The 25,276-nt window shown below is 43.2% G+C and overlaps 1 protein-coding gene across 1 annotated transcript in view; it reads right to left on the bottom strand.

Moving 5' to 3' along the window:
- ATF6 (activating transcription factor 6) overlaps window positions 1-25,276 on the bottom strand; it is a 255,241-nt gene that overhangs the window by 43,715 nt on the left and 186,250 nt on the right. The window contains exon 18 of the mRNA XM_006142264.2: window positions 13,127-13,211. Within this exon, the coding sequence (XP_006142326.1) occupies window positions 13,127-13,211 (85 nt within the window). The remainder of the gene's footprint in view (window positions 1-13,126; window positions 13,212-25,276) is intronic.

The following is a 25,276-nucleotide window of genomic DNA, read 5'->3' as shown; positions in this document are numbered from 1 at the left end:
GGGGGGTGATTTCTTGCTTTCTGTCTCTCTGTCTCTCTCTGTCTGTCTGGCAAGCGCACGTGTCCTACAGCGAAAACCTCTCCAAAAGAAAAAAAGAATATGGAGCTACTCCTTTATGCTCAGCACTCATTAGTTCTCTTTAAAACATGTGTGAAAAACAGCCCCTTCAAGGGGTCATGGTGGTTAAAGCACTGGACTCCCATATAGCCAACTGTGGTTTGAGTCCCAGAGTTGGTGGCTTGAGATTCATGCCAGGTACATGTGTGTGTTGCCAAAAATCCCAGGAGGAAAGTGGAGGAAAAGAGATTGCAGCATAGCCTTAAGTGGCTTCTCACTTTCCCTCTCAGTGTCTCTCTCTGCCTCTCTAGTGAGCACACCTGCCCTATAGTTTAAAAAACAAAAAAACAGGGAACCAGCAGTTGGCGTAATGGCTATGTTGCTGGACTCCCACGTAGTCGACCACGGTTTGCGACCCGGACCCGGTGGCTTAAAAATCACGCCAGGCGCGTATGCATGCGTGCCCAAGATCCCGAGAGGAGAATGGAGGAGAAGGGATTGCGGCGTGACCATCCCCCCTGGGGGGTGATTTCTCGCTTTCTGTCTCTATGTCCCTCTCTTGTCTGTCTGGTGAGCACACACGCCCTATAACAAAAAAAACTCTCAAAAAAAACCCCAAACAAACAAACAAACAAAACAGAGCCCCTTCAGAAGAGAACAACCCAAATTAAGGTACCATGAACCCTGAGCACAAGAGCTTCCCTCACATGGACGGTCTTGGTATATGAAGACTCAGAGGACACAAAGAGCTGAAGGTCAGTCGTGTGGAAAAATGCTGTATTAATATATAATCCTGCAGAGATACAGGCAGAGTAAGAAACCGAAAGGAGCAATTCACAAATTGCCAGAGCTATACAAAGCAGGCTGTCTCAACCTGGGGAGGTGACTCTATCTCAACTAGTCGGCTACTAAGCAAAATGTCGCAGAAGGGAGTCTAAGCCCTGGAAGGACGTTAACATGGAAAATTTTGTTCTAAAGCCCTTTAACCCCAATATCTTATGATTTGAATACATGAATAGTAATAAGGCTTTTCTGTCCTGATCTGTCCTGTAACGATGCCGAGTAGCGCACTGTCACACAAGGTGTTGTCCTACACAGGAGGCAGAGTGAAAATAAGGACGTGGGCTTAGATAGCTTCAAGAGGCTGCTTACGGGGACTTCCTAACTCCTTTTCTAGGAGTAAACTATTTCACAGCTCACTTTTGTCTCATTACTTAACCTAAATCTTTTATTTAAGGCATATACTTGTTTTTGTAAAATCTATACTAAATTTAAAGAAAAATATTGCTATGAACATTTGGTTGAGTCCAAGGGCAACTCTTGTCCAATATCCTCAAGATCCCTAAGGCAAAAGTTCTCTCTCAATACATGAACTTCTAATAAACAATCTGTACCCATATGTTCAATTTCAAGATCCTAGATTTTTTAAAAATGAAATACAGATTTCTTAGGACCTTCTAACCTTTATTATGAAAGCTCAAGAGGAGGGCTATTTCCTGATGGGAACAAAAACGGGTGTCTTGAACAAGTACACCTGGCCTGTTATCCCCCCCCCAGCTTGCAGATGTCTTAAATAAAGCAGAGAGAGCATCAGGCGAGTGCTGAAAAGCCGACGGAACACTCTCCAGAGAGTTATGAGTCCCCGTGTTTCAGCTGGTGTCATAGCAGAAGAGAGTACACAGAGCAGTCAGCCCTCTGCTCACCAGCCGAAGCCTCTGGAAACCAAAATCCTGAGATTATGTGAAATGTCTCCGTCTCCTCACAAAATACAAGGTTTTTCACTTCCCAGCACAAGGAGAAACCCATCCTGAGAAGCTTCATATGTATAAAATAAAGAATTCAGAAACTGGAGAGTTCGCAGAAGGCTCACATCAACTTCGTTGGCTTCTACAGACGCTGAGTTCTAGTTTTTATTTGTTGAAAGCTAAACCATCTGTCTGAGTAGAAACAGATTTCTGCCACAAGGGAGAAAGGGTGAAAATGATCTCACTGAAAACGAAGGGGGCTCTTAAGGTCAGTTAGGTACAATGGGCTCAGCAACTGGTTCCAACTGGGTCGAAGCAGCATGGATATGCCGGAAGAAACGAGGCAAGCTGATCTAATCAAATCTCTGGGAGCTTGTGAAGGCTCCTATAGAGTAAATCATCACTAACCCAAAACCTGAAAGACACAAATGTGCAACTGGCAGCAGATGACCAAAACAGTGATCCTTCTCAACAAAGTGATCGCATCTCAAATACACAAAGGCAGCTCTACCATCAGCCCTGCTTTTTGCCATTTTACAAAAACAAAACAAAAAAATTAATTAATTAAAAAAATGTAAGGTTTTTGTCACAGAGAGTGTGCTGTGCACTCACCTGAGAAAAAAGAAACAGAGAAAGACAGGGAGAGGGAAGGTGAGCAATCTCCCATCAGGGGGGATGGCAACACTGAAATCCTTTCTCCTCCTGGGATTTTGGGCATGCGCACACACACCTGGCATGATTGAGATCTAGGGCTTGAACCAAAGTCAGTCATGTGGGAATCTAGTGCTCTAATCACTACGCCACTTGCTGGCCCCCCAAAATCTATTATTTTATGGCTTGCTTTATAGAAAAGGGTTTAGAAAAGAATAAGCTAAGTGTAAGAAATCTAATGGTCTGGGAAGAGTAAAAAAAAAAAAGGATACGCTGATGACTCCAAGAACTAGAGGGAAATATGGTCAACCAGAGAAAACCACGGAGGCAAGAGACAGCTACAGAACAACCGTTTCATTATGTCGTGATCCTCTTTCTCTCTTTCTTTCTCTCTGTCTCATGAAACAGTGAGACAGAGAGAAAGAAAGAGAGAAAGAGAGAGAGAGAGAGAGAGAGAGGCACAGCCCTACCGAGCTCTAAGCTTGGAATACGGCATGCATGTGTGCACTGGATGTGCAGAGAGGGACTTGGAAGCCGAACCTGGGATCCTCCCATGTGGGTCCAGCACTGCAGTCTGAACCACTGGCTAACCCCAAATAAATGTTTTTGAAAGACCTAATTAATACAGATTCAAGGGCTAGTAAGTACGATGATCTGGTTAGAATGGAGTTAAGCGGGCAGTTTGGAGACACGCTATCCTGACCTTTTAATGCCAGGTTAAGGTACCCCATTGTCATTGAAAATCCGCTGCTGGTTCTTGGGAAGGATCACGACATAATGAAAGCAGTGTGTGAGGATGACTCATCTTGGAAGAAGTACATACTAAGAAGTGTGGCGATTAAGATGGAAAAACAATAAATTAAAGAGATCAGTTCGGATACCACTGCAACAACACAGACAGGAGCTTAGCCTCAGGAACCCTAACCATCATGCCCAAAGCACAAAAAAGAAGAAAGAAGAGGAAACGGGGAAAAATAAGCAAAGAGAGGGAGCTCAGTCCTCTTACCTCTTCGGATTCTAACTCTCGTGTTTCTTGCTGCCCATCTCTATTTCCGTAAGTTCTGTATCTCGTAAAGACCTTGGGACAGTGAATGAGGATTCTAAGACAGCAACAGAGAGATGGAGAGAGAGCTAGATAAAGGGACAGGTACCAATGTATGAGGGGCTGGCAGTACCTAGAGAAAAGGAAAGCGGAATCCAAAGCTGACAGTCAAGATCACTGATGATGTTCTGTTACAACAGTCACACAAAAATGCCCACCAATGCCATCTCCAATTCAAAACGCCTAAATCTAACAGCGGTCCTTTCCATCTATCCATTTCTTTGAATGGTAGTGTTCTGGCCCCGAAGCGATGAAACGGGCTTTTACTTCTCTCTTCCATAAACTATCAGTTGCCAAGTGCTATAGAGTTTTCCTTTGGAATTTCCTTCACAATTTTTCCTTTCCTTCTAGTCCAAGCCTTTATTATTTTATTTTTATTTGTTTGTTTGTTTGTTTGTTTATTTATTTTTGAGAGGGCTTTGCTATAGGGTGCGTGCGCTTGCCAGAAAGACAGAAAGAGACAGAAAGACAGAAAGCGAGAAATCACCCCCAAGGGGGGGATGGCCACACCGCAATCCCTTCTCCTCCAGTCTCCTCTCGGGATCTTGGGCACGCACACGTGTCTAGCGTGAGTTTAAGCCACCGGGTCTGGGACTCAAACTGCGGTCGACTACATGAGAGTACAGTGACATAGTCATTATGCTAACTGCTGGTCCCTACTCTACACCTTTAACCACCTCACCCCAAGATCACTACAATGTGTCTTCATACACCCCCGCAGCAGCTCAGCTCACTGTACCCTTCCTCCTGGACCATCTTCTTTCTTCACTTGTTCCTCCTACTATTAACAGTCCTCAGCCAAAGCAACAGTATTCATAACAGGGTCTTCATCGTGTTAGATATTAAAGTCACTTACTTAACTCATTAGTGACCTAAATCTGGCTGCATCCCATGCAGTAAACATGTATTGCTCATATCTTCAATGTAAATCCTCTCTTTACTGTCTCCTCCTGGAAAACTTGCTCAATTCCAATTAGGCATAAGATGGAGTGCTGCAGGAAGCAGCAGCTGCGGCTCTGCCCACCCAGTCTGCATTATTTCTGTACTAGAACTCCCATTTGTTTTCAGATCACAGTGTGTTAAAGCCTAGTTAAACATTAATATTTCTGAGCCTTCCTTGAAGCTAGGCCTAAACATCTGACACAGTTTATGTTCAGTAAGACGAAAAAGTCTGCTAGGAATTTCTGGAAACTTGCTTTCCCGATAGACACCACGCTTTCCTCTCTTTTCCTGCCTGGAATACAGATATGATGTTTGAGCTACAGCAGTCACTTTGTGAACAGTTGGGAAAGGCCAAGAGAATTTCCGCAATCTTAGCCTTCGAAGTCTTAAGTTGTTGAATTAACACCAGCAACTGGACTCATTCATTGTGATTCTTTGCTCTGAACATCTCAATTAAATTAAAAAGAGGGAAAAAAATGCTTATTTAAGCCAAATCCTAGTTGTGGTGTTTTGTTTCTTGTAAGTGGATGTAATTCTTAGGTAAGTCATAAACACCTTATACTCTCTCTATTCTGATAGGCACTTTCTAAGCTTCCTTTATGGTCCTGAATTTTGATCTCCCAAGGTACAACTGAGGCTATCATCCACACTCCATTATGCTTCACATTCTTCTAATTTTTGTTTTCTTTTTTAAAGAATAATTTAATTTTATTAATGTTATTATTCCATTTGAGCAGAGAGAGACAGAGAGAGGAGAATGAGAAAGCAAGCCACCAGGTCTGGGACTTGAACTGTGGTCAGCCATGTGGGAGTCCTGTGCCTTAGCCACCATGTCATCTGCCAGCCCCCTTCTAATTTTTCATTCTGTATCATAGTCACTGGACATTCATTCTACCTGGTACCTAAATGATCTCTCTTTTTAAAAATTAATTAGTGGGACCAGCAGATAGCATAATCACTGGACTCCCATATAGTCAACTGCGGTTCAAGTCCTGGACCCAATAGCTTCAACTCACGCCACAGGCATGTGTGCATGTTTGCCCAAAATCCCCAAAGGAGAACAGAGAAGAAGGAATTGTGGTGTGACCATTCCCCCCCTGGGGGGTGATTTCTTGCTTTCTTTCTCTCTGTTGAGTGCACGTGCCCTATAGCAAAATTATCTCTCTTAAAAAAAAAAATGAATTAGTATCCTGATTCTGATTTAGAACGGATCTAAATCATTGCTATTGGTCTAGACTAGATGGAACGAATATCCCAGCATCAGTGGGGGCAGGTGAGCTGGAAAGGGATCTGAGGCCTAGCCATGGTGGTGCAGGTGGTAAGACGCTGCTGTGCCACAGAGAAGGCCCAAACCCAGATCCTGGGGTGACCAGAACATGCAGCCTGCACCTGTACTGACTGATAGGGAGGCTAGAGGCCAGATCATGGCATGCCAAGACCCTGCTAGGGGGTCCCTCCCTGCCCCTCCTTCCCCATTTTTCACCCTTCATGAAATAAATTTTAAAGGGGAAGGGGCCTGAGGAATTGAGCCACATTTTACCCAAATTCAAAAGACAATTTGAGTCATACACTGCGTCCCTTAGGTGACTGTTTTGTGAGTAGAAAACTACGGAATCAGCCCAGCACTCAAGACGGAAACGCAGGTCTTGCCGAAGGCATTGCTTTCTGTAGTCAGTCACTGTTCACTCTCATTATCATGTCTGCAGCTATAATTAATGGATCTGTGCATTTTGAGAGAAAAAATAAGTTTTTCAGGAAAATAGTGTTTTTTTTTCCTCAGTAGAAATTCTCAACTGGAGACTTTACTAATGGTTTTTAGTGAGTCAAAAAGAGAAATATGATTATGCTTTCAAAAAAATTAAAACGTGGTTTTAAGAGATGGCTCCATTCCAAGTGTCTGAGTGCAATTACGTAACACAGAAAGGGAATGAATTGTAATGAAAATGCAAGGCTGCAAATATTAAAAAAACAAACAAACAAACAAACAAAAAACCAGACAACCATGGGGCCAGCAGATGGCATGTGGTTCAGTTGTTGTATTTCTACATGGCTGATCGCAGTTCAAGTCCCAGACCTGGTGGCTTAAAACTGATGCTGGGCAAACATGTATGCATGTCCAGGATCCTGAGAGGAGAATGGAGAAGTGATTGTGGCATGGCCATCCCCTCTGGGGGCTGATTTCCCACTTTCCCCCTCACTGTCTCTGTCTCACTCTCCTGTGAGCACAGATGCCTTAAGGCAACCAAACAAAAACCAAAACCACCACACATTTATTCGGCTGGTTTGTTTCCCACCCGTCTGCTAGGCCCTCTCGAACTAAAAGTACATTCCGCGTGCCGGCACCAGCATAAGCCACCTTGCTAGTAAGTTCTTCTAGGTTTTCTTTATGTGGAAGTTACTTTGAAATGAAATACAATTACGGTTCAGCCTGGAAGTCGTTTGTTCACAGTGATCCAGTGGAGTCTGGGAAACGGCGTGGTTTACCTGAATCACTAACGCGCCACCTGGCAGGCACATGGCTACAGTGGGGAAGGGCACTGGGAAACGCCAACCAGCCAAAGTGGCGGCCAGTCTGCGGAAAGCCTCTGCTGATGGCGGCCTTCCTGGTCCCTTCCCTGATGACAGACATCTACAGAGTAGCTGCCGTTAAAACAGGCAAAAGCCTTGTCTATGTTCTACCTCACTGAATTATTTATCAAGAGCAAAATAAATCAAATGAGCCGTTTTACTGCATCTTAAGTGGAAATAATTTTAAAACAGGAAATGTTGACTGATAGTACCACAAGTGAAACTTCCAGCATTTTGTTGTTGTTGTTGTTGGTTTTTAAATAGCAATAGATTTTAACTCGTCATCCACTGCTCTGCCAACTCTCTACCATCTTTTTAAAAAGCCTTTGCAAAGCATACCTACTGGGTTGTTGGAAAAGTCATGACACATATTTGCATAGAAAAACATAGAAAAAAATACGTCATGACTTTTCTGACAACCCAATAGTACTTTACTTTCCTTCAGTATTACTTGGTATAAAGATTTCCTCAGAGGGCCAGCAGATGGCATAGCAATTACATCACTGGATTCCCATATGGCTAATCATGGTTCGAGTCCCAGGCCCGGTGGCTTAAAACACACACCAGGCATGTGTGTGTGCATGCCCAAGATCCTGGAAGGAGAATGGAAGAGAAAGGACTGCAGCATGGCCATCCCCCTTGGGGGTGATTTCTCACTTTCTTCCCCTCTCTCCCTCTCTCTCTCTTTCCCCCTCTCTCTCTCCCTCTCTCTCCAGTAAGGCCCATGTGCCCTAAGGCAAAACCTCTACTCCCTCCCCCCCAAAAAAAGACTTACGCAGAAACAAAGATTTGCTTTTTTTCTTAATTGCTAAAGGGCACTTAAACTCACCAGAGAGATGGAGAGACAGAGGGGACACCCCAGCGTGGGGCCACAATCTTTTTTTTTTTTTGGATAAGTTTTCACTATAGGGCGTGTGCACTCGCCAAACAGACAGAGAGAGACATAGAGACAGAAAGCGAGAAATCGTCCCCCAGGGGGAATGGTCACGCCGCAATCCCTTCTCCTCCATTCTCCTCTCAGGATCTTGGGCATGCACACACATGTACCCGGCATGTTTTAAGCCACCTGATCCAGGACGTGAACCGCGGTCAACTACATGGGAGTCCAGTGACATAGCCATTATGCTAACTGCTGGTTCTCAAGGGACCACAATCTTTTCTCCATTTCTCCATCCTGTCAACATTTTGATCACTCATACACTGCACTCTGTATGTTTCTCAAACTGCCTAGGCCAGCATTTGGACCTTGGTTAGCTATGGGGGATCTGGGCTCTTTACCCACTAAGCTATAGGGCAAGCCCCAGAAGGACTTTCTTATAGCTTCACTAATTTGTGTGTGATTCTCTTATGAGACAAAGGGATTTAAATAAAGAAAAATGTAAAATTGAAGAGTAATAGATAACAACAACAACAAAAAGAAACTAGCCTGGAGAACACAGAATGAAGTGACCGGGGATTTCTTTTTTTGTTGTTATTGTTTGTTCAATTTGCTGGGGGGTGCATGTGCTCGCTGGAGTCAGAGAGAGAAAGTGAGAAAGCACCTCACATGGGGAACAGTCACACCCTAATCCCTTCTCCCCCACTTTCCCCTCAGGATTTTGGGCATGCACACACACACACACATGCCTGGCGTATTTTAAAATCACTGGGTCCAGGATTCAAACTACATGGTCAGCCGTGTGGGTTCCAGCACCTTAATCACCATGCCACCAGCTGGGCCATGATTGGTAATTTCTAAATGGCATTAATTTCACGCCCATATCCTATTCCCTTTAGCTATTTTTTAATTTAAACTTTTCCACAGCTTAAAACCACAAAATATAACCATTACATTGGGTCATTGGAAAAGCCATGACATAGTTTTCTGTTTTTCTATGCAAAAACGTGTCATGTCTTTTCCGACGACCCTAATACAGTTGTCGCTTAGGACCAGACGTTGACCAGGAGATATAATACACTTTGCTCAAATTGGAAAATCAAATTCCTCTTCCTGGATATCTTTGGCAGTGTACTGCAATAAAAATCTGACTTTCTGTCTCCACTTCCTGCTCTTTGCCACCCTCTAAAAGATCTGCAGATTCCACCTAACTTAGAGAGGAATCACAATTCCTTTTTACTTTCCAAGTCACATGCAACTTTTGAACTCGGATTGGACCAAAAAAATATATTTTACTCAACTTTCTCAACTGCCCAAGATGAAAATCTCTGATATTAGGAATATCCTCGTTTTACAGATGAGGTACCAAGAAAGTTCATTAACCTGCCCAGTGACGCGGACCTAGTGACCAGCGCAGCTGGATTTAGATACAATGGGCCAGACTTTTCTGTCCGCATTACCAGGAGGGAAGGTGAACTGGTGGGTTGATGCAGGTGGCCGGTGGCGGTGGAAACATGAGGTAGCTCTTACATAATGACATCGATTTTCTCAATGCAGCATTTGGTGAGTTCATTAGCTGAAGGGGTGAGGAGAGGGGATACTGGAGATGTGAGAAGAGAAGGTGAGACCTTCTAGCTTCGGAGGGAGGGACTTTGCCAGCAATGACCACCAGTACTGACACTGACGGTCTTAAATTTGAAGTAAACCTATTTGTCCTAACTGGGTGATGTTTTCTAGTAATTTTGGGGCACTTGAAAGGAGGCATTAAAAAGGAGATTTGGGGGTGGGGAACGAGGCAGTTCTGTGGCCTTGTGGTTAAGGTAGCCAGATCCCACATGGCCGATTAAACAGCTGGAGTCTTGGACCTGGCAGCATGTGTGTGAGTGCCAAAATCCCAAAGCGGGGAGAGATGGAGGAGACTTGGGATGACCATCCCCGTGCTCATCTCTCTCTGGAGAGTGCACACACGCACCTCTAATTTTAAAAAGGACAGCTGGGTGGGGTGTTCTTCAGCAAGTGGGGCCTAAGAAGAAGGGACCAGGGAGCAAACAGTGTCTGCCAGAGAGTGTGGCAGCAGAGGGCCATGGGCTAGGTAAGGAGGAAGGTGTGGCCAATTCGGGATGCGATGGGTACTGGGGCCAGATAGTAGCAGGGAGGTAGCCCCCGGGACTCACAGGTAACGTCTGGGGCTTATTTCCCGGAACCTTCCTGGCCACGGTGGGCAGCCGTGTGCATGTCTATGATCAGAGCCAGTGACAACGGGGAGTGGAGTGTGGTGTGGGCATCTTCTCAGGGTTGTCTGTCTGTCTGTCTCTTTCTCTTTCTCTCTCTATTTCTCTCTCTCATGGAAGAAATAAACAACCTTAAAAAAATTCTTGAATTTAAATCAATTTTTTCTAATAGTTTCTGATGTTCTAAAAAAGAAAAAAAATTAAAAACCCTGTTTATAGAGTCTGAAACAGATTATAAAGGAAGAGACCTCTGGGATCAGCAGTTAGCATAATGGCTATGTCGCTGGACTCCCACGTAGTCGACAGCAGTTTGAGTCCCGGACCCGGTGGCTTAAACTCATGCTGGGCGCGTGTGCGTGCGTGCCCAGGATCCCGAGAGGAGAATGGAGGAGAAGGGATTGTGGCGTGGCCATCCCCCTTGGGGGTGATTTCTCGCTTTCTGTCTCTCTGCCTCTCTCTGTCTGTCTGGCGAGTGCACACCCCCTATAGCAAAAACCTCTCAAAAAAAAAAAAAAAAAAAGGAAGAGACCTCTAACAATGATATTTTCCAAATCCGTGAAAGATACATCTTCAAAAATTAGCCCATGGGTCAAGATAAACAGTCAGACAGCATCTTACTATTTTTCTTTAATATGAACAAACTGCCCAATGTCATAAAATAAAATCAGGCATTTTCTTGCTTAAGAATTCAATATTGGAGGACAGCAGGTTGCTATATGGTTATGGTCCTGGGCTCCCACATGACAGACTACAGTTTGAGTCTCAGATGCAGCACTTGAAAATCACACCAGGTACATGTGCGTGCGTGCCCAAAACCTGAGAGGAGAATGGGAGAAAAAGGATTATAATGTGGCCATCCCTCCCAGGGCTGATTTCTCACTTTCCCTCTCTTCCTCTTTCTGGCAAGTACATATGCTCCATAGCAGAAACCTAAAAAAAAGAGCCCAATATCAGAAGGCTAAAATTAGGTGAGTTCTGTCTTGATGGAGCAAGGAAAATAGCCCTTCTGAGCATGAGCTGACCAGAGCTATTAGAGTTCAAGCAGAAAAACCCAGGGACCTCTGGGAGAGGATAGATGAGATTGCCTACACATATTCTCTGGAGTACAATATGATACACGGGATATATTGCCATTCAGGTAGTAGTAGATTGCTCCATGAATCATTTCACAGGTATGCTCCTACGAAAAAATGAGATGTTCTCAAAGTTGCAGGGTTTTTCCTTAAATTTATTTGGAACATCTTTGTAAGACTAATATCATAAATTTTTCTGCTTTAACAACAACAAAAAATTGTTTTATCTCTCTAAAGTTGCCTTCTAAGTGTTTCTAATAAGCTCTCTGCATACAACTGTTGAAATTCTAGTCTTGTGTACTCTTAACATTTATGATAAGTAATAATTCTTTCTTTCTTTTTTTATATTTATCTATCTTTCTTTCTTTTTATCTATCTATCTCTCCATCTATCTAGCCATATATTTGTTGTGATTTTCAAGCCACTGGGTCTGGGACTTGAACTGCAGTTGACCATGTAGGAATCAAGTGCCTTAAGTACCACACCACCTACTGGCCCAATACTTATTTCTTAAAGACTGCATTTAATTTGGGTTAATCTAGAATCCCCCAAATCCAATGTCTTGTTTTCAAATTATATTTGATGGCTGAAGTAGGATCATCAATAAGAATGTGGACTGGTTCAACTAGAGGTTAGTTCAAAGGCTTTTCATTTTCCTCTTCCTCATACAGTCTGGGGTTCTTTCCACTAGACAGAAAACGTACCCATAATTTTATTATGCCAAATAAGTGGTCTTGAGAAAGCTGGCCAGTTCTCCTCCTTCAGTAAGCCTAATATGATGTGTCAGAGAAAGCTATTAGTCAATAACACACAGTGTGCACATTTATAACACACAGATGGCTTGGGAATAAGTTACTCCTTTGCTCCACAAAGCACCCAACTGGAAGTAATCTCTCCTGCACTAAATGTCCTTAGTACTTTGTACATTACTTATGAGACTTGCTCTTTGGAGTACAATCATTTCTGTGCTTGTCCTATTTTTCCTTCTAGATCATAAGCAGGTATGCTATGCCTTAACATCCTTGAGTAGTCTTTTTTTTCTTTTTTTTTTTTTTGGAGAGGTTTTTGCTATAGGGCGCGTGCACTCGCCAGACAGTCAGAGAGCGGCAGAGAGATAGAAAGAGAGAAATCAACCCCCAGGGGGGATGGCCACGCTGCAATCCTTTCTCCTCCATTCTCCTCTTGGGACCTTGGGCACACACACACACGTGCCTGGCGTGAGTTTAAGCCACTAGGTCCGGGACTCGAACGTGGTTGGCTACATGGGAGTTCAGCGACATAGCCATTATGCTAACTGCTGGTCCCACCATCCTTGAGTAGTCTTAAAGCAGTACAGTACTATTTGTATTTTCTTTAATACCCAGTACTAGTAGTAGAACAAAAGGCAATCACAATACTTGTCGCTACCAAACTCATTCGTATAAAAGATTAAACATAAACAGGCTCTGTGGCTTGGTCTAGAATCACACCAACATTAAGGTAACACAGGAAACCACTCTGAGTTCAAAAAACCTAGTTTACAAGTTGTCTGGCAGAACCAAGCAGAAGGGCTGGGCTTGATGGTGGCGCAGCAGTAATGAAGGGTTCTGTGAGGTGACCCACAAGAGAAGGGTATGGGTTGGTGTCCAGAGACCTCCCTGAACATCTGGGTACATACATGCCCTTGATGAGGGGCTAGCTGAGTGAGGCATGAGAACCTGTGGAGGTTGCCCCCTATATCTGAAGAAAGAAAGAAACTTCAAAAAAAAAAAAAAGAGCTAGAACACACCAGGAGCTGCTCATTCTGTATATGTACTAGAAAGGCCCCCCGACAGCAAATCTGTGAAGCTTGTTTAAACAAAAGAATTGCAAGTCATTCATAAACCAAAATTCCAACTTACCATTAATGTTTATTGCTGGTAATACAATTGACATTTTTGGTCTTGTGGTCTTGTTATGGGTGGTGGCTGGTAACAGCAGGTGATCCTAAAATGAACAAAAAACAATCTGTTACATTCGACAACTGGCTTAGTCCTAGAACTGGCCAAAGTCAGGGTTTCCAAGACGCCAACATTTCATTGGGACCACGAAAAATAAGTTATTTGAACTTTCTTAGAAGCAATTTACTGCAAATCATCAAGAAACATCCATTTGTTGGGACCAGCAGTTAGCATAATGGCTATATTGCTGGACTCCCATGTAGTCAACTGTGGTTCGAGTCCCGGATCCGGTGGCTTAAATTCACGCTGTGTGTGTATGTGTGTGTGTGCCCAAGATCCCGAGAGGAGAACAGAGGAGAAGGGATTGCGGCGTGGCCATCCCTGCCGGAGGGTGATTTCTCACTTTCTGTCTGTCTCTCTCTGTCTTTCTGGCGAGCACACGCGCCCTATAGCAAACACTTTTTTAAAAAATCCATTTGTTAATGCGCACATTCACTGAGCGACCACCATGACCAGGCACTAGGCAGTATCCTTGGGAACTGCAAGGTCCCGATAGCCCCTCTGCTGCAGGGCATTGCAAGGAGAGCTGGTCAGGCAGTTGGGACCAGGGCTCCAGTTCCAGTGGGTCACCACACGGCTGCACGACCGGACGCAGCTACATATCCTTTTGGGGCTCAGTCTCCAGCCCTGTAAAATGGCAGGCGCTAGTCTAAATGATGACACAAGGCACTGACGTTATCTACCCACTAAATGATCATTTTCAAACATTATTATTATCATTATTTAGAGATTTTTGCTACAATGTATGTGGACTGGCTGGAGAGAAAGAGCGAGACAGAGAGATGGAAAGTAAGAAATCACCCCCCAGAGGGGATGGCCACGCCACAATCCCTTCTGTATTCTCCTCTTAGGATTCTGGGCGCACACACACACACAGGCACCTGGTCTGAGTTTCAAGTCACTGGGTCCGGGGCGCAAATCACAGCTGACCATATGGGAGTCCAGTGCCTTAATCACTATGCCACCTACTAAGCCCTCAAACCTATTTTTAAAGAAGAGGAACTTTTAGCTCAACAAAATTTTTGGCCCAATTATTGACGTGGGGCCAGCTCATAGTGCAGTGATCGTGCACTACTCGACAGTGCTAGACCCACACGGGAAAGGTTCCGGGTCTGAGTTCTGGGACTCCCCCAGCCTTCAGGGTACACACACCCAAGTCTGTGACCCAGGCTGAGGTTGGGAGCCGACAGAGCATGAAGATCCTGCTGAGGGTACCTGTCTCTGCTTACCTCTCGTTTGTAGAATGAATGAATGAATGAATGAATGAATGAATGAATGAATAAACTTTAAAAATACATATACCAAAACCCTAAAATAATAATAATAACGAATTTTTTAAAAATAATCAAATTAAGGAGCTTTTAAAAGTAGACTTTGGGCCAGCCAGTGGTGTGGTAGTTAAGATGGCTGATCCCTACATGGCCAGCTGCATGGCTTTAGTCCCTTACCTGGTGTCAGGCACATATGTGTGCCCAATATCCTTTTTTTTTTTTTTGGAGATTTTTTTTTTTTTTTTTGGCTTTAGGACACGTACACTCGCCAGACAGACAGAGAGAGACAGAGAGATAGAAAGTGAGAAATCACCCCCCCAGAGGGGATGGCCACGTCGCAATCCCTTCTCCTCCATTCTCCTCTCGGGATCTTGGGCACGCACGCACACGTGCCCGGCATGAGTTTAAACCACCGGGTCCGGGACTCGAACCACGGTTGACTATGTGGGAATCCAGTGACATAGCCATTACACTAACTGCTGGTCCCCCTATGCCCAATATCCTGAAAGGAGGGAAAGATGAAGGAGAGATATTACAGCATGACCAAGACCCACGGAGGTTGGGGGTGCTTTCTCACGTTCTCTCACGTTCTCTCTCTCTCTCTCTCTCTCTCTCTCTCTCTCTCTCTCTTTGGTGAGTGCTTGCACTCTCTGGCAAATTATAAAAAAAAGGAGACTTTGATGTAGCTAAGTGTGATAAAAATCAATGCAACTTAGTTCAAAGTCTTGATTATAACTGCAAATATCAGCAAAACTAATAAAAAATCTAGCACGTGAAAAACGAATTGAAATCGAGGTATGTGAACAGAACTGTGCAGGAAACGTTTCCAGTAACTATGCTCTGTGTAATTCAAGGCAACATTTCCATGAGAACATGTTTGTTAAGGGGCGGGGGTGGGGTGGTGGTGGTGAGTAAAGCACCGTTAGAATTCCAGAACTGCAGCACAGCGGCTTTTTTGTTTTGTTTTAAGTGCATTGTTAGACACAAAGATCACACATTTTTGTAAGTAAGATAACATAGCATAACCAAGAAAAAGTACAATTTGCTGATCTTCTTGCCATGGAAATTATAAATAGCTTAATTCCTATTATTAAAATACTGCTTTGGGGCCTCTAAACTGGATGAGAAAACAAACCAGAAAACTCGCAAGACCCAAATTAAGGCTATTGTGAAAATAAACGCACTTAGATTCCACTGGTTGTGGGTTAAGGTCAGGCTCAGACTGAATTCTGTTTCCTGCTAAAGTCGAGATGCCATTCTAAACGCTGTTTTTAAACATAATTTGCCCAACATAATGCCTCCTACTTCCTCTCTAGTCAATTTCCAGCAAAGTAGTTCTGAATTTGCAGAAGAAAGCCAAAAACCACGTTATCATGAAAAAGAAGAATCTCATCTTGCAGCATGTAAATTATTCCAGTTAACCTGACTGTCTCTCATCATTAAAGGTTTGAGGACTAGAGAAACAGCCTGCAATTTAAAGTGCTTGTTTACCAAGCAGCTCAAAGGCCAGAACTACGGGGAACCAAAGCTGGTAACATGCACTTCAATAGAAACACGTACAAGACCAGCCTGTGGCATTTGGTTAAGGCAGCTGGATCCCACATGGCTGACTGCATGGTTCAAGTCCCAGACATGGCAGCCTGAAAAACACACTGGGCATGTATGCGTACATGTTCAGTATCCCGAGGAGAGAATGGAGAAGGCGTTTTGGCATGGCAATTCCTCCCAGCGGGTCCTTTCTTACCACCACTCTCAGTCTCTTTCCAGCCAACACAAACATCCTATAGCAAAGTTTTTCAAAATGCATCCATATTGCTGGGACACTGCAGTTATTTAACATTTACCTTCACCTCCTCAAAATAAATGTTCTTTAGCCTCACAATGGTACATCTTGAATCATCTTTCACGTGTTCATCCCACTCTGTTTTAGATCATGAATCCTCTTAGTCACATCTTCGGAAACAAAGGCGCACTAGGGAACCTACCGATGGACGTTCACTGACTTCTAACCAGGCATTATAATGAAACTCTGAGCACGGCGCCCTGCCGTGTGAACACCGTGCTACAGACAGCACTTTCTTTCTAAGGATGTTAAGTCCAGGTTTTTATCTTGTTGAGGAAACAACATGGATTATGACAGAAATAGCCTTTTGTCCTGTAACACTCCCCTTCTACAGAATTAGAGTGAAAGCACGACCTGTGGCATGCAGTTGGCACAAAGCACCCTGAGTATGGCTGATATTCTCTAGGCTCCTCTGCAACCAGGTGGGGTCACATATTCCAGCCAGTGGGTCAAAAGGAGAAGTGACACGTGCAACCTCTTCAAGGTGGTAATGCTGGACGGCCGCCCTCCTCCTTCCCTTTCTTCCTTCCTGCTGGCTGGGAGGCAGACGTGACTGCCAGAGTTGGAACAGCCATCTTGGGCCGTGAGATGGAAGCTGCAAACTGGGATTGTAAAGCAACAGAAGAGGAGGACACAGGGACCCTGACGGTCAGGAAGTGACCGTAAGATCTTTGGGACCATGTCCCTGGACTCCCATGTAGTTGACCACAGTCTGAGTCCCAGACCCAGTGGTTTAAACTCATGCCAGGCCCATGTGCAAGCATGCCCAAAAACCCAAGTGGAGAATGGAGGAGAAAGAATTGTGGTGTGGCCATGACCCTTGGAGGGGGATTTCTCACTTTCTGTCTCTCTGTCTCTCCAGCAAGTGCATGTGCCCTATAGCAAAAATCTCTCTTTAAAAAAAAATAATCTTTGGAACCAACATGAGAAATAAATGAAATTCTAATTTGTCTAAGCCACTATTGTTAGGTTGTTGGAAAAGTCATAATGTATTTTTATATGCAAAAATGTGATATGTCATGACTTATCCTAGGATACAATATTTTGAATTTTCTGTCACTCAAAGTTTAAATCTAAATTTAATTACTAGTTAAAAATTTGTGAGACAGTACAGAAGGAATACAGCCAAAAGGAATCTCAGTAAGACTCATCAGGGATAGCTTTGTTAATTTTGTTTTTTTTTTGGAGGGGAGAGGTTTTTGCTATAGGGCGCGTGCGCTCGCCAGACAGAGAGAGACATAGAGACAGAAAGCGAGAAATCACCCCCCAGGGGGGATGGTCACGCCGCAATCCCTTCTCCTCCATTCTCCTCTCGGAATCTTGGGCACACACGCACACGTGCCCAGCATGAGTTTTAAGCCACCGGGTCCGGGACGCGAACTGCAGTCGACTACATGGGAGTCTAGCGACATAGCCATTACGCTAACTGCTGGTTCCCTAACTTTGTTAGTTTTTAACAGCATTAAAAATAATGTTTATTATCCTGCCTTCTCGATACTCTCTTAAATCTAGCAGAGTAGTAGAGCTAGTAGAGGAGCTTTCCTTCTCTTCCCCTTGCCCCCACGTCCTGCCTTTCTTCCTTGGTAAGTCAGTTAAAATAACCCAACTGTAACAAAAGCAAAACTACTCAAAAGAAAAAGGAAAAGAAGAAAGGATATTGGCACAGAAATAAATATGATATATCTCAGCACTGTCATTCAAACCTAAGTCACTAATTTTAAGACGTCTTCAACTGGACTCTTAAAAAGCCTTTACGGGGCTTAGATACTGCAGGATATCTTCAGGGATGAAACTATGTGGGCAAACATTAAAATCAATTCTCTGCTGCTCTTGTTCCCAGAAGTTAGAGACATAAAGGGCAGGGGAAGGGGAACACCAAAACATTCCGATGCGAAAATAAAGTGTCAGTTTTCCAATGTTATGCAACTTTATACATGGGAAAATAGGCTCTTTTCACACAGCTCTCTCAATTCACTCTTCTAAGCATTTATTAGAAACAGACACAATAGTAGTGCATAACAAAGCATCCAAATATTTGTTTCTCCTCTTTTTAAGAAAGCAAATGGCTAGAGACTGACTTATCAAATGAATAGGAACACATCTTGCTCAGTTGAAGATCTGACTGACAGTAATTCACAATAAAATTAAGGTCTGACTGACAGTTAAGAAATTTGATTCTAGGGAACCAGCAGTTAGTGTAATGGCTATGTCGTTGGACTCCCCCGTAGTCGACCACGGTTCGCATCCTAGACCCGGTGGCTTAGAACTCACGCCGGGCGCGTGTGCGTGCGTGCGCAAGATCCCGAGAGGAGACTGGAGGAGAAGGGATTGCGGCGTGACCATTCCCCCCTGGGGGGGTGATTTCTCGCTTTCTGTCTCTATGTCTCTCTGTCTGGCTGGCGCGCGCACGCGCCCTATAGCAAAAACCTCTCAAAAAAAAAAAAAAAGAAATTTGATTCTAGGGAACCAGCAGTTAGTGTAATGGCTATGTCGTTGGACTCCCCCGTAGTCGACCACGGTTCGCATCCTAGACCCGGTGGCTTAGAACTCACGCCGGGCGCGTGTGCGTGCGTGCGCAAGATCCCGAGAGGAGACTGGAGGAGAAGGGATTGCGGCGTGACCATTCCCCCCTGGGGGGGTGATTTCTCGCTTTCTGTCTCTATGTCTCTCTGTCTGGCTGGCGCGCGCACGCGCCCTATAGCAAAAACCTCTCAAAAAAAAAAAAAAAAAAAAAAGAAATTTGATTCTACACACCCAGGTAGACTAGAAACTGACTTACTAGATTACATGGCCCTTCGCAGTCTCTTTATAAAACACCCTAATATAAGCCCATAGTACACTGAACATTTGCAACTCATGTTTTTTTAATCTAAACTACTTTTGCTAATTGTATATAGAAGTGTAATTATGTAATATAATAAAACATTACATAAATGATCAAATAAACTGTGAAAAGAAAGCAAAACTTAACACAATTTAATACATTTTTTAAAAAATTCCTCAGCCTCCAGATGGTCTGGAGGCTAAGGCAGCTGGATCCCATATGGCCAACTGCACAGTCTGAGTCCCGGAACCGGTGGTCTGAGAAACATACTGGGAGCATGTGTGTGCATACACAAATCATGACAGGACAACTGAGAAGGGATTGCGGCGTGGCCATCCCTCCTGGGGGGTGATTTCTCATTTTTCCTGCCTCTCTGTCTCTGTCTCTGGCTAGTGCACATGCCCCATGGCAATTAAAAAGAAAAGATTCTAGGGACCAGCAGTTAGTGTAATGGCTATGTCGCTGAACTCCCATGTAGTCAACCGCGGTTCGAGTCCCGGACCCGGTGGCTTAAACTCACGCTAGGTGCATGTGCGTGCGGACCCAAGATCCTGAGAGGAGAATGGAGGAGAAGGGCGCCGTGGCCATCGCCCCAGGGGTGATTTCTCGCTTTCTGTCTCTATGTCTCTCTGTTTGTCTGGCGAGCACATGCGCCCTATAGCAAAGTCCTCTCCAAAAAATAAATAAATAAAAAAAAAGAAAAGTTCTCACGGCAAAATGCCGTAACAGTCTACACTCGGCATTTTTAACAAGTATCTTTAACTTCCTGTTCTAGTTTAAAGTAACTGTAACTGATACTGGAAATGGTCGATGACTTATGAGAACACACAAAAAAGGCAATCTGGATGCTAAATGGCATCTATGAACAGCAGGAAAGAGCATTGGCACCACATTAAAAAACTGGCAAATGGGATCAGCAGATGGAGTCATGGTTACATTGCTGGACTCCCATGTAGTCAACCATGGTTCGAGTCCTGGACCTAGTGACTTAAAACTCACGCCGGACACTTATACATGCATGCTCAAGATCCCAAGAGAAGATGGGGGATAAAGGATTGTGGCATGGCCAGCCCCCCTGGGTGGGTGACTTCTTGCTTTCTGTCTCTCTCTGTCCCTATGGTAAGCACACATACCCTATAGCAAAAATCTCTAAAAAAATAAAAATAAAAATGGCTAATGAGTGCTCATTATATAACTGTATGAAATAAAGATACACACATATTGTTTTTAAAGAGTGATTCCCTGCTTTAATCTCTTGTTAATTAACCATCTACGAGACCCTACTTTACTACAGAAGACAGCTTCTTCTGTATTTGGAAACTCTGGCTCAAGGCTGGAACCCTTTGTCTTTGATCTAAAGGAATGTATTTAATATCTAGTAATGCCCCTAGGAATGGAGGAAAATCAGTCTGCAACAGGCTGCACTTGTGACGCTGAGCAGCTTCTCCTTGGAATAACATGGTTGTCTACAAGGCAAAAACATTTTGAATATCAAGCCAACATTAACAACAATGGCCTTTTAACATTTTATATTTGGCCCATGCCCACTGGGATTCCAGAGAAGGGGTTGATTTTGCAATACAGAGAACTGTCAAAAAAGATAAAAAATAACAATAATATCTACCCTTATTTCAAAAATAGCTTGGTATTAAATTTTCTCTAACCTGTGTTCCTATTCTAGAACTTTTGTTTTCTTCTGTCACTGTACCTCATTCACCTTACCGATTATCTTCTAACTGCTAAGCAAATTAAAGAGACATCAAGCCTCAAAAATAAGAGAACCACCCTATCTCCCCTATGTCTACCATTAACAAGCATCAACTCAAGTAAGTGGATCAAAGGTTTACATGTAAAGCCTCAAATTATTAAACTTATTAGTAGAAAGCTTAGGGGACACCATTAACAAAAATCAACTCAAAATGGATCAAAGATCTCAACCTAAGACCTCAAACTATAAAACAATAGGTGGGAAACACCAGGGTAAGGCAAAGATTTCTTAAATAAGAACCCCCCCAAAGCACAGGCAATAATCCCCAAAATAGACAAATGGGATTACATCAGATTAAGAATTTTCTGCACAGTAAAAGACATAGTAATTAGTGTGAATCAACAACCTTCTGAATGGGAGAGTATTTTTGTAAATTATGCCTCAGACAAGGGACTGAAAACCAGAATACACGGGGAACTCAAGTGGCTTACCTGGAAAAAAAAAAAAAAAGATTAGCTGATTAGCACAATTAAAAGATGGGCAAATAAGCTGAACCAAAAACTCTCTAAAGACATACAAATAGCCAAAAAGCATATGAAGAAATGCTCAACATCCCTCATCATAAGGGAGATGCAAATTAAAACCACAATGAGATACCACCTTACCCCTGTCCAAATGGCAAAGATTAAAAATACAAAGAATGATCAGTGTTGGCTGGGTTGTGGTGAAAGGGAAACTCTCCTACACTGTTGATGGGAATGTAAATTGGTCCAGCCACTGTGGAAAACAATATGGAGGTTCCTCAAAGACCTACAAATAGAACTACCATATGATCCAGCAATCCCAATCCTGGGTATCTACCCAAAGGACAGGAGAATGCTCAGTTGGAAAAGCACTTGCACATCAATGTGTATTGTGGCATTATTCACAATTGCTAAGACATGGAACCAACCCAAATGTCCACAAACAGATGAATGGACTGAGAAAGACTGGCACATATACTCTATGAAATACTATTCAGCCATAAAAAACAAGACCCTGACATTTAATAGAAAGTGGAATTATGAAAGATTTATTGCTGAGTGAAGCAAGCTAGACTATAAAAGAGAGACTGTATGTCTCCACTTAATATATACCAACTGTCTGCACTCTATGGTAGAGACGAAAAGATTGGAGGACATAAAAGCATTTAAAATAGTTATGGACACTGAAGATAGAGTGGAAAGAGGGTGAGAGAAAGGGAAGAGTATAGGGAAGGAAATCAGGGAGAACAAATAGAGAGTAAGGCATTTGTGGGACACAGAAATGTTTATTACCTGTTGATGACAACACGTATGGTATTCTCAACTGGACTGGTCTGAGGCATACCTCATGTTGCGTAAATTCTCTTTACAAGCCAAATGATGTATAACAATCAAGTGTATAAAAAAAATAATAATAATTTAAAAATGAAAAAAATTGGGTCCAGCAGTTAGCGTAATGGCTATGTTGCTGGACTCCCACGTAGTCGACCGCGGTTCGCGTCCTGGACCCGGTGGCTTAAAACACGCCAGGCGCGTGTGCGTGCGTGCCCAAGAACCTGAGAGGAGAATGGAGGAGAAGAGATTGCGGCGTGGCCATCGCCCCTGGGGGGTGATTTCTCGCTTTCTGTCTCTCTGTCTCTCTCTCTCTCTGTCTGTCTGGTGAGCGCACGTGCCCTATAGCAAAAACCTCTTTTAAAAAATTTTTAAAATTAAATTTAAAAACTTAGGGGAAACACTTTTTTAAAAATAATTATTTAATTTTATTTGTTATTATTTTTTAATTTACCAGAGAGAGACAGAGAGACAGAGTCAGAAGCAAGCCACTAGATCCAGGACTCAAACTGGACATGTGAGAGTACAACACCTTAACCACTATGCCACCTGCTGACCACAGGGTAAATTCTTGAAGACACTGGAATAAGAAAGATTCCTTAAATAGGACCCCTAAAGCACAGACAATAATTCCCAAAATGGACAAGTGAGACTACATCCAGCAAAAGAAACAATCTCCCTCTGAATGGGAGGAAATATTCACTGATTATCCCTCGGACAAGGGATTGCTATCCAGAACATAGAGGAACTCAAGCAGCTCACCTATTAAGAAAAAATGAGTAATCCAATTTAAAAATGGGCAAATGAATAGACAACTCTCTAAGGAAGACTTATGAATGGCCAAAAAGCACATGAAAAAATGTTCAAAGTTTCTTGTCATAAGGGAAATGCAAATTAAAGTCAGAATGAGATACCATTTAACCCCAGTTATAATGGGGAGGATGAAAAAAAAAAAACAACAAAGACAAGTGCTAGCGAGGCAGTGGTGAAGGAGGAACCCTCTTACACTGTTTCTGGGAATGTAAATTAGGACAACCTCTGTAAAAACAATATGGAGCTTCTTAAAAACCTTTAAGTAGAACTACCACATGACCCAGTAATCGCACTCCTTGGTATTTACCTACAGGATAGGAAAAAAGTCGAAAAGACACTTGCACATCCATGTTTACTGCAGCACTATTCACAATTGCTATGGAATCAACCCAAGTGTCCAAAAACTGATGACTGGGTTGAAAACAGTGGTGCATATATACTAGGGAATACTACTCAGCTATAAGAAACAATGAGACTCTATCATCAGATTCAAAGTGAACGAATACAGAAGACTTAATGCTGGGCGAAGTGAGTTAGATTTTGACAGATACGCACTGTGTATTCCTACTCAATATGCACCAAATGTCTGAACTCAGTGGCAGAAATGGAAAGATCGGAATTTTTCAGAGAGGATAAATGTAGGTATTAGAGATTGTAAGGGAGGGGAGTGGGTGGAAGAGAGGGTGGGTGTGAGGTGCAAAGGGAAGAAACAGTTGATGAACAACAACCAAAAAAAGTATAGTGTTCTATAGACAAAAATATAGACTGTATGCATCATTGCTGGAACCATCTGATAGAATAAAGATGTAACCCAGAGAAAAATAAGATCAAACGAGGAAACACATGGCACAGCAACCAGTTGGGACAGTCTTGGGAGCATGCAGTCCAGAACACTAGACTGAGACCAGCATGGAAAACTACGTGGATCATTATCTAAGACAGATCCAACAGGAAAGAATGTGTGCACTGTCCCCGCCAGGGACCAGGGTCCATAAGGACTGTTTGTCCCAGATAACAGTAATAGCCAGCAAGGGTTAATCTTTCTTCAGGAGCCTGCTGCTCCTCACGTAGCAGGTGGAGAACGTTCTCCTCACTCCCTGCTTAGGACAGAATGAGCTGTCTGTGAAATAGTGCGCCCAGGCTCTCAGCCCTTGGGGCTCCGCGCCCCTCTCCCTACTGCTGTGTCTGCCTCTCACCCTCTCCGCCGCTCCTTCATTTGCCCTGTTCACCAGACTGGTCCCGACACATCGTGAGGGGGACTTTACGTAAAATGTTAAATTATTCTGAAAATAAGTAAATAAGAGGACCAAAGCAGTAATCAGAAGTAGGCCTTTCCAAGTTATCTAATTTCACAACGTTTGGAACTAATGTCATTTTTTAGTAGTTATATTCATTGCTGTCCAGAAACCAAAGTGTACATTCACTACAGCCATGGCAATTAGGAGACCTGAAATCATTAAAGTTAAAGACACACACAGTGACAGATCCTGAAAATAAAAATTGGGGGGGGGGGGAATTTTTTTTGAGTGGGGGGGGGGGAATAAAGGGGTTAGTAAAAATTAAGTAGAAGGTAATCATTTTAAAGGTCTCCTAAAATATCTATGATGCCGTTTCTCTTCACAGTAAAAACGCAAGCAAAGTACATTACTCATCGCTGAACTAGAAACAGTTCATATAAATAGTTAATATAAACGCAGTACTTGTGCTGCTAATGTATGCAATAAAACCACAGCCAGTGAAAGGAAATGTGAAGTTTGCCTCTGCACCATCAGGATGTGTGTCAGACGGCGAAGAATAAATCAAAACTATTAGTGTACAACAGATGGCCCAAGAATGAGCCACGGTTTACATTTTGACGAGAGGAAAATTTTGACACTTAATACAAACCTGATAATGTGGCAAGGTTGCCAGAGGAAAAATGAGCTCGAAGCCCTCGTAAGTACAAACTCCAGTGCTATGTTAAGATACAGTTCGCAGGTCGGACTCTGCAGGAAACTCCCAAACCTGCCCAGCTGACCTTGGCCTCCCCTTTGGTTCACACAGAAAAGTATTAGGTTTGAACCACACAAAATTGTCATTTTCAGGAGTCAAATAGCAGTAATTTCATAAGGTTCAACTTGAGTTATGTATGCCTCTCTAAAAAGTCAGAATGATTTTAAATTTCTTCATCAGAATGGGTTGCTGAAATATTTTCCCAAGGATAAGATACTAGCTCCCAAACCTTTCTCTCTTGATGA

This window comes from Tupaia chinensis, unplaced genomic scaffold, assembly GCF_000334495.1.
Source record: "Tupaia chinensis unplaced genomic scaffold, TupChi_1.0 Scaffold000070_1, whole genome shotgun sequence".
Taxonomy (NCBI): domain Eukaryota; kingdom Metazoa; phylum Chordata; class Mammalia; order Scandentia; family Tupaiidae; genus Tupaia; species Tupaia belangeri.
The sequence above is the reverse complement of the archived record's forward strand: the minus strand, read 5'-3'. Positions and strand labels throughout refer to the sequence as shown.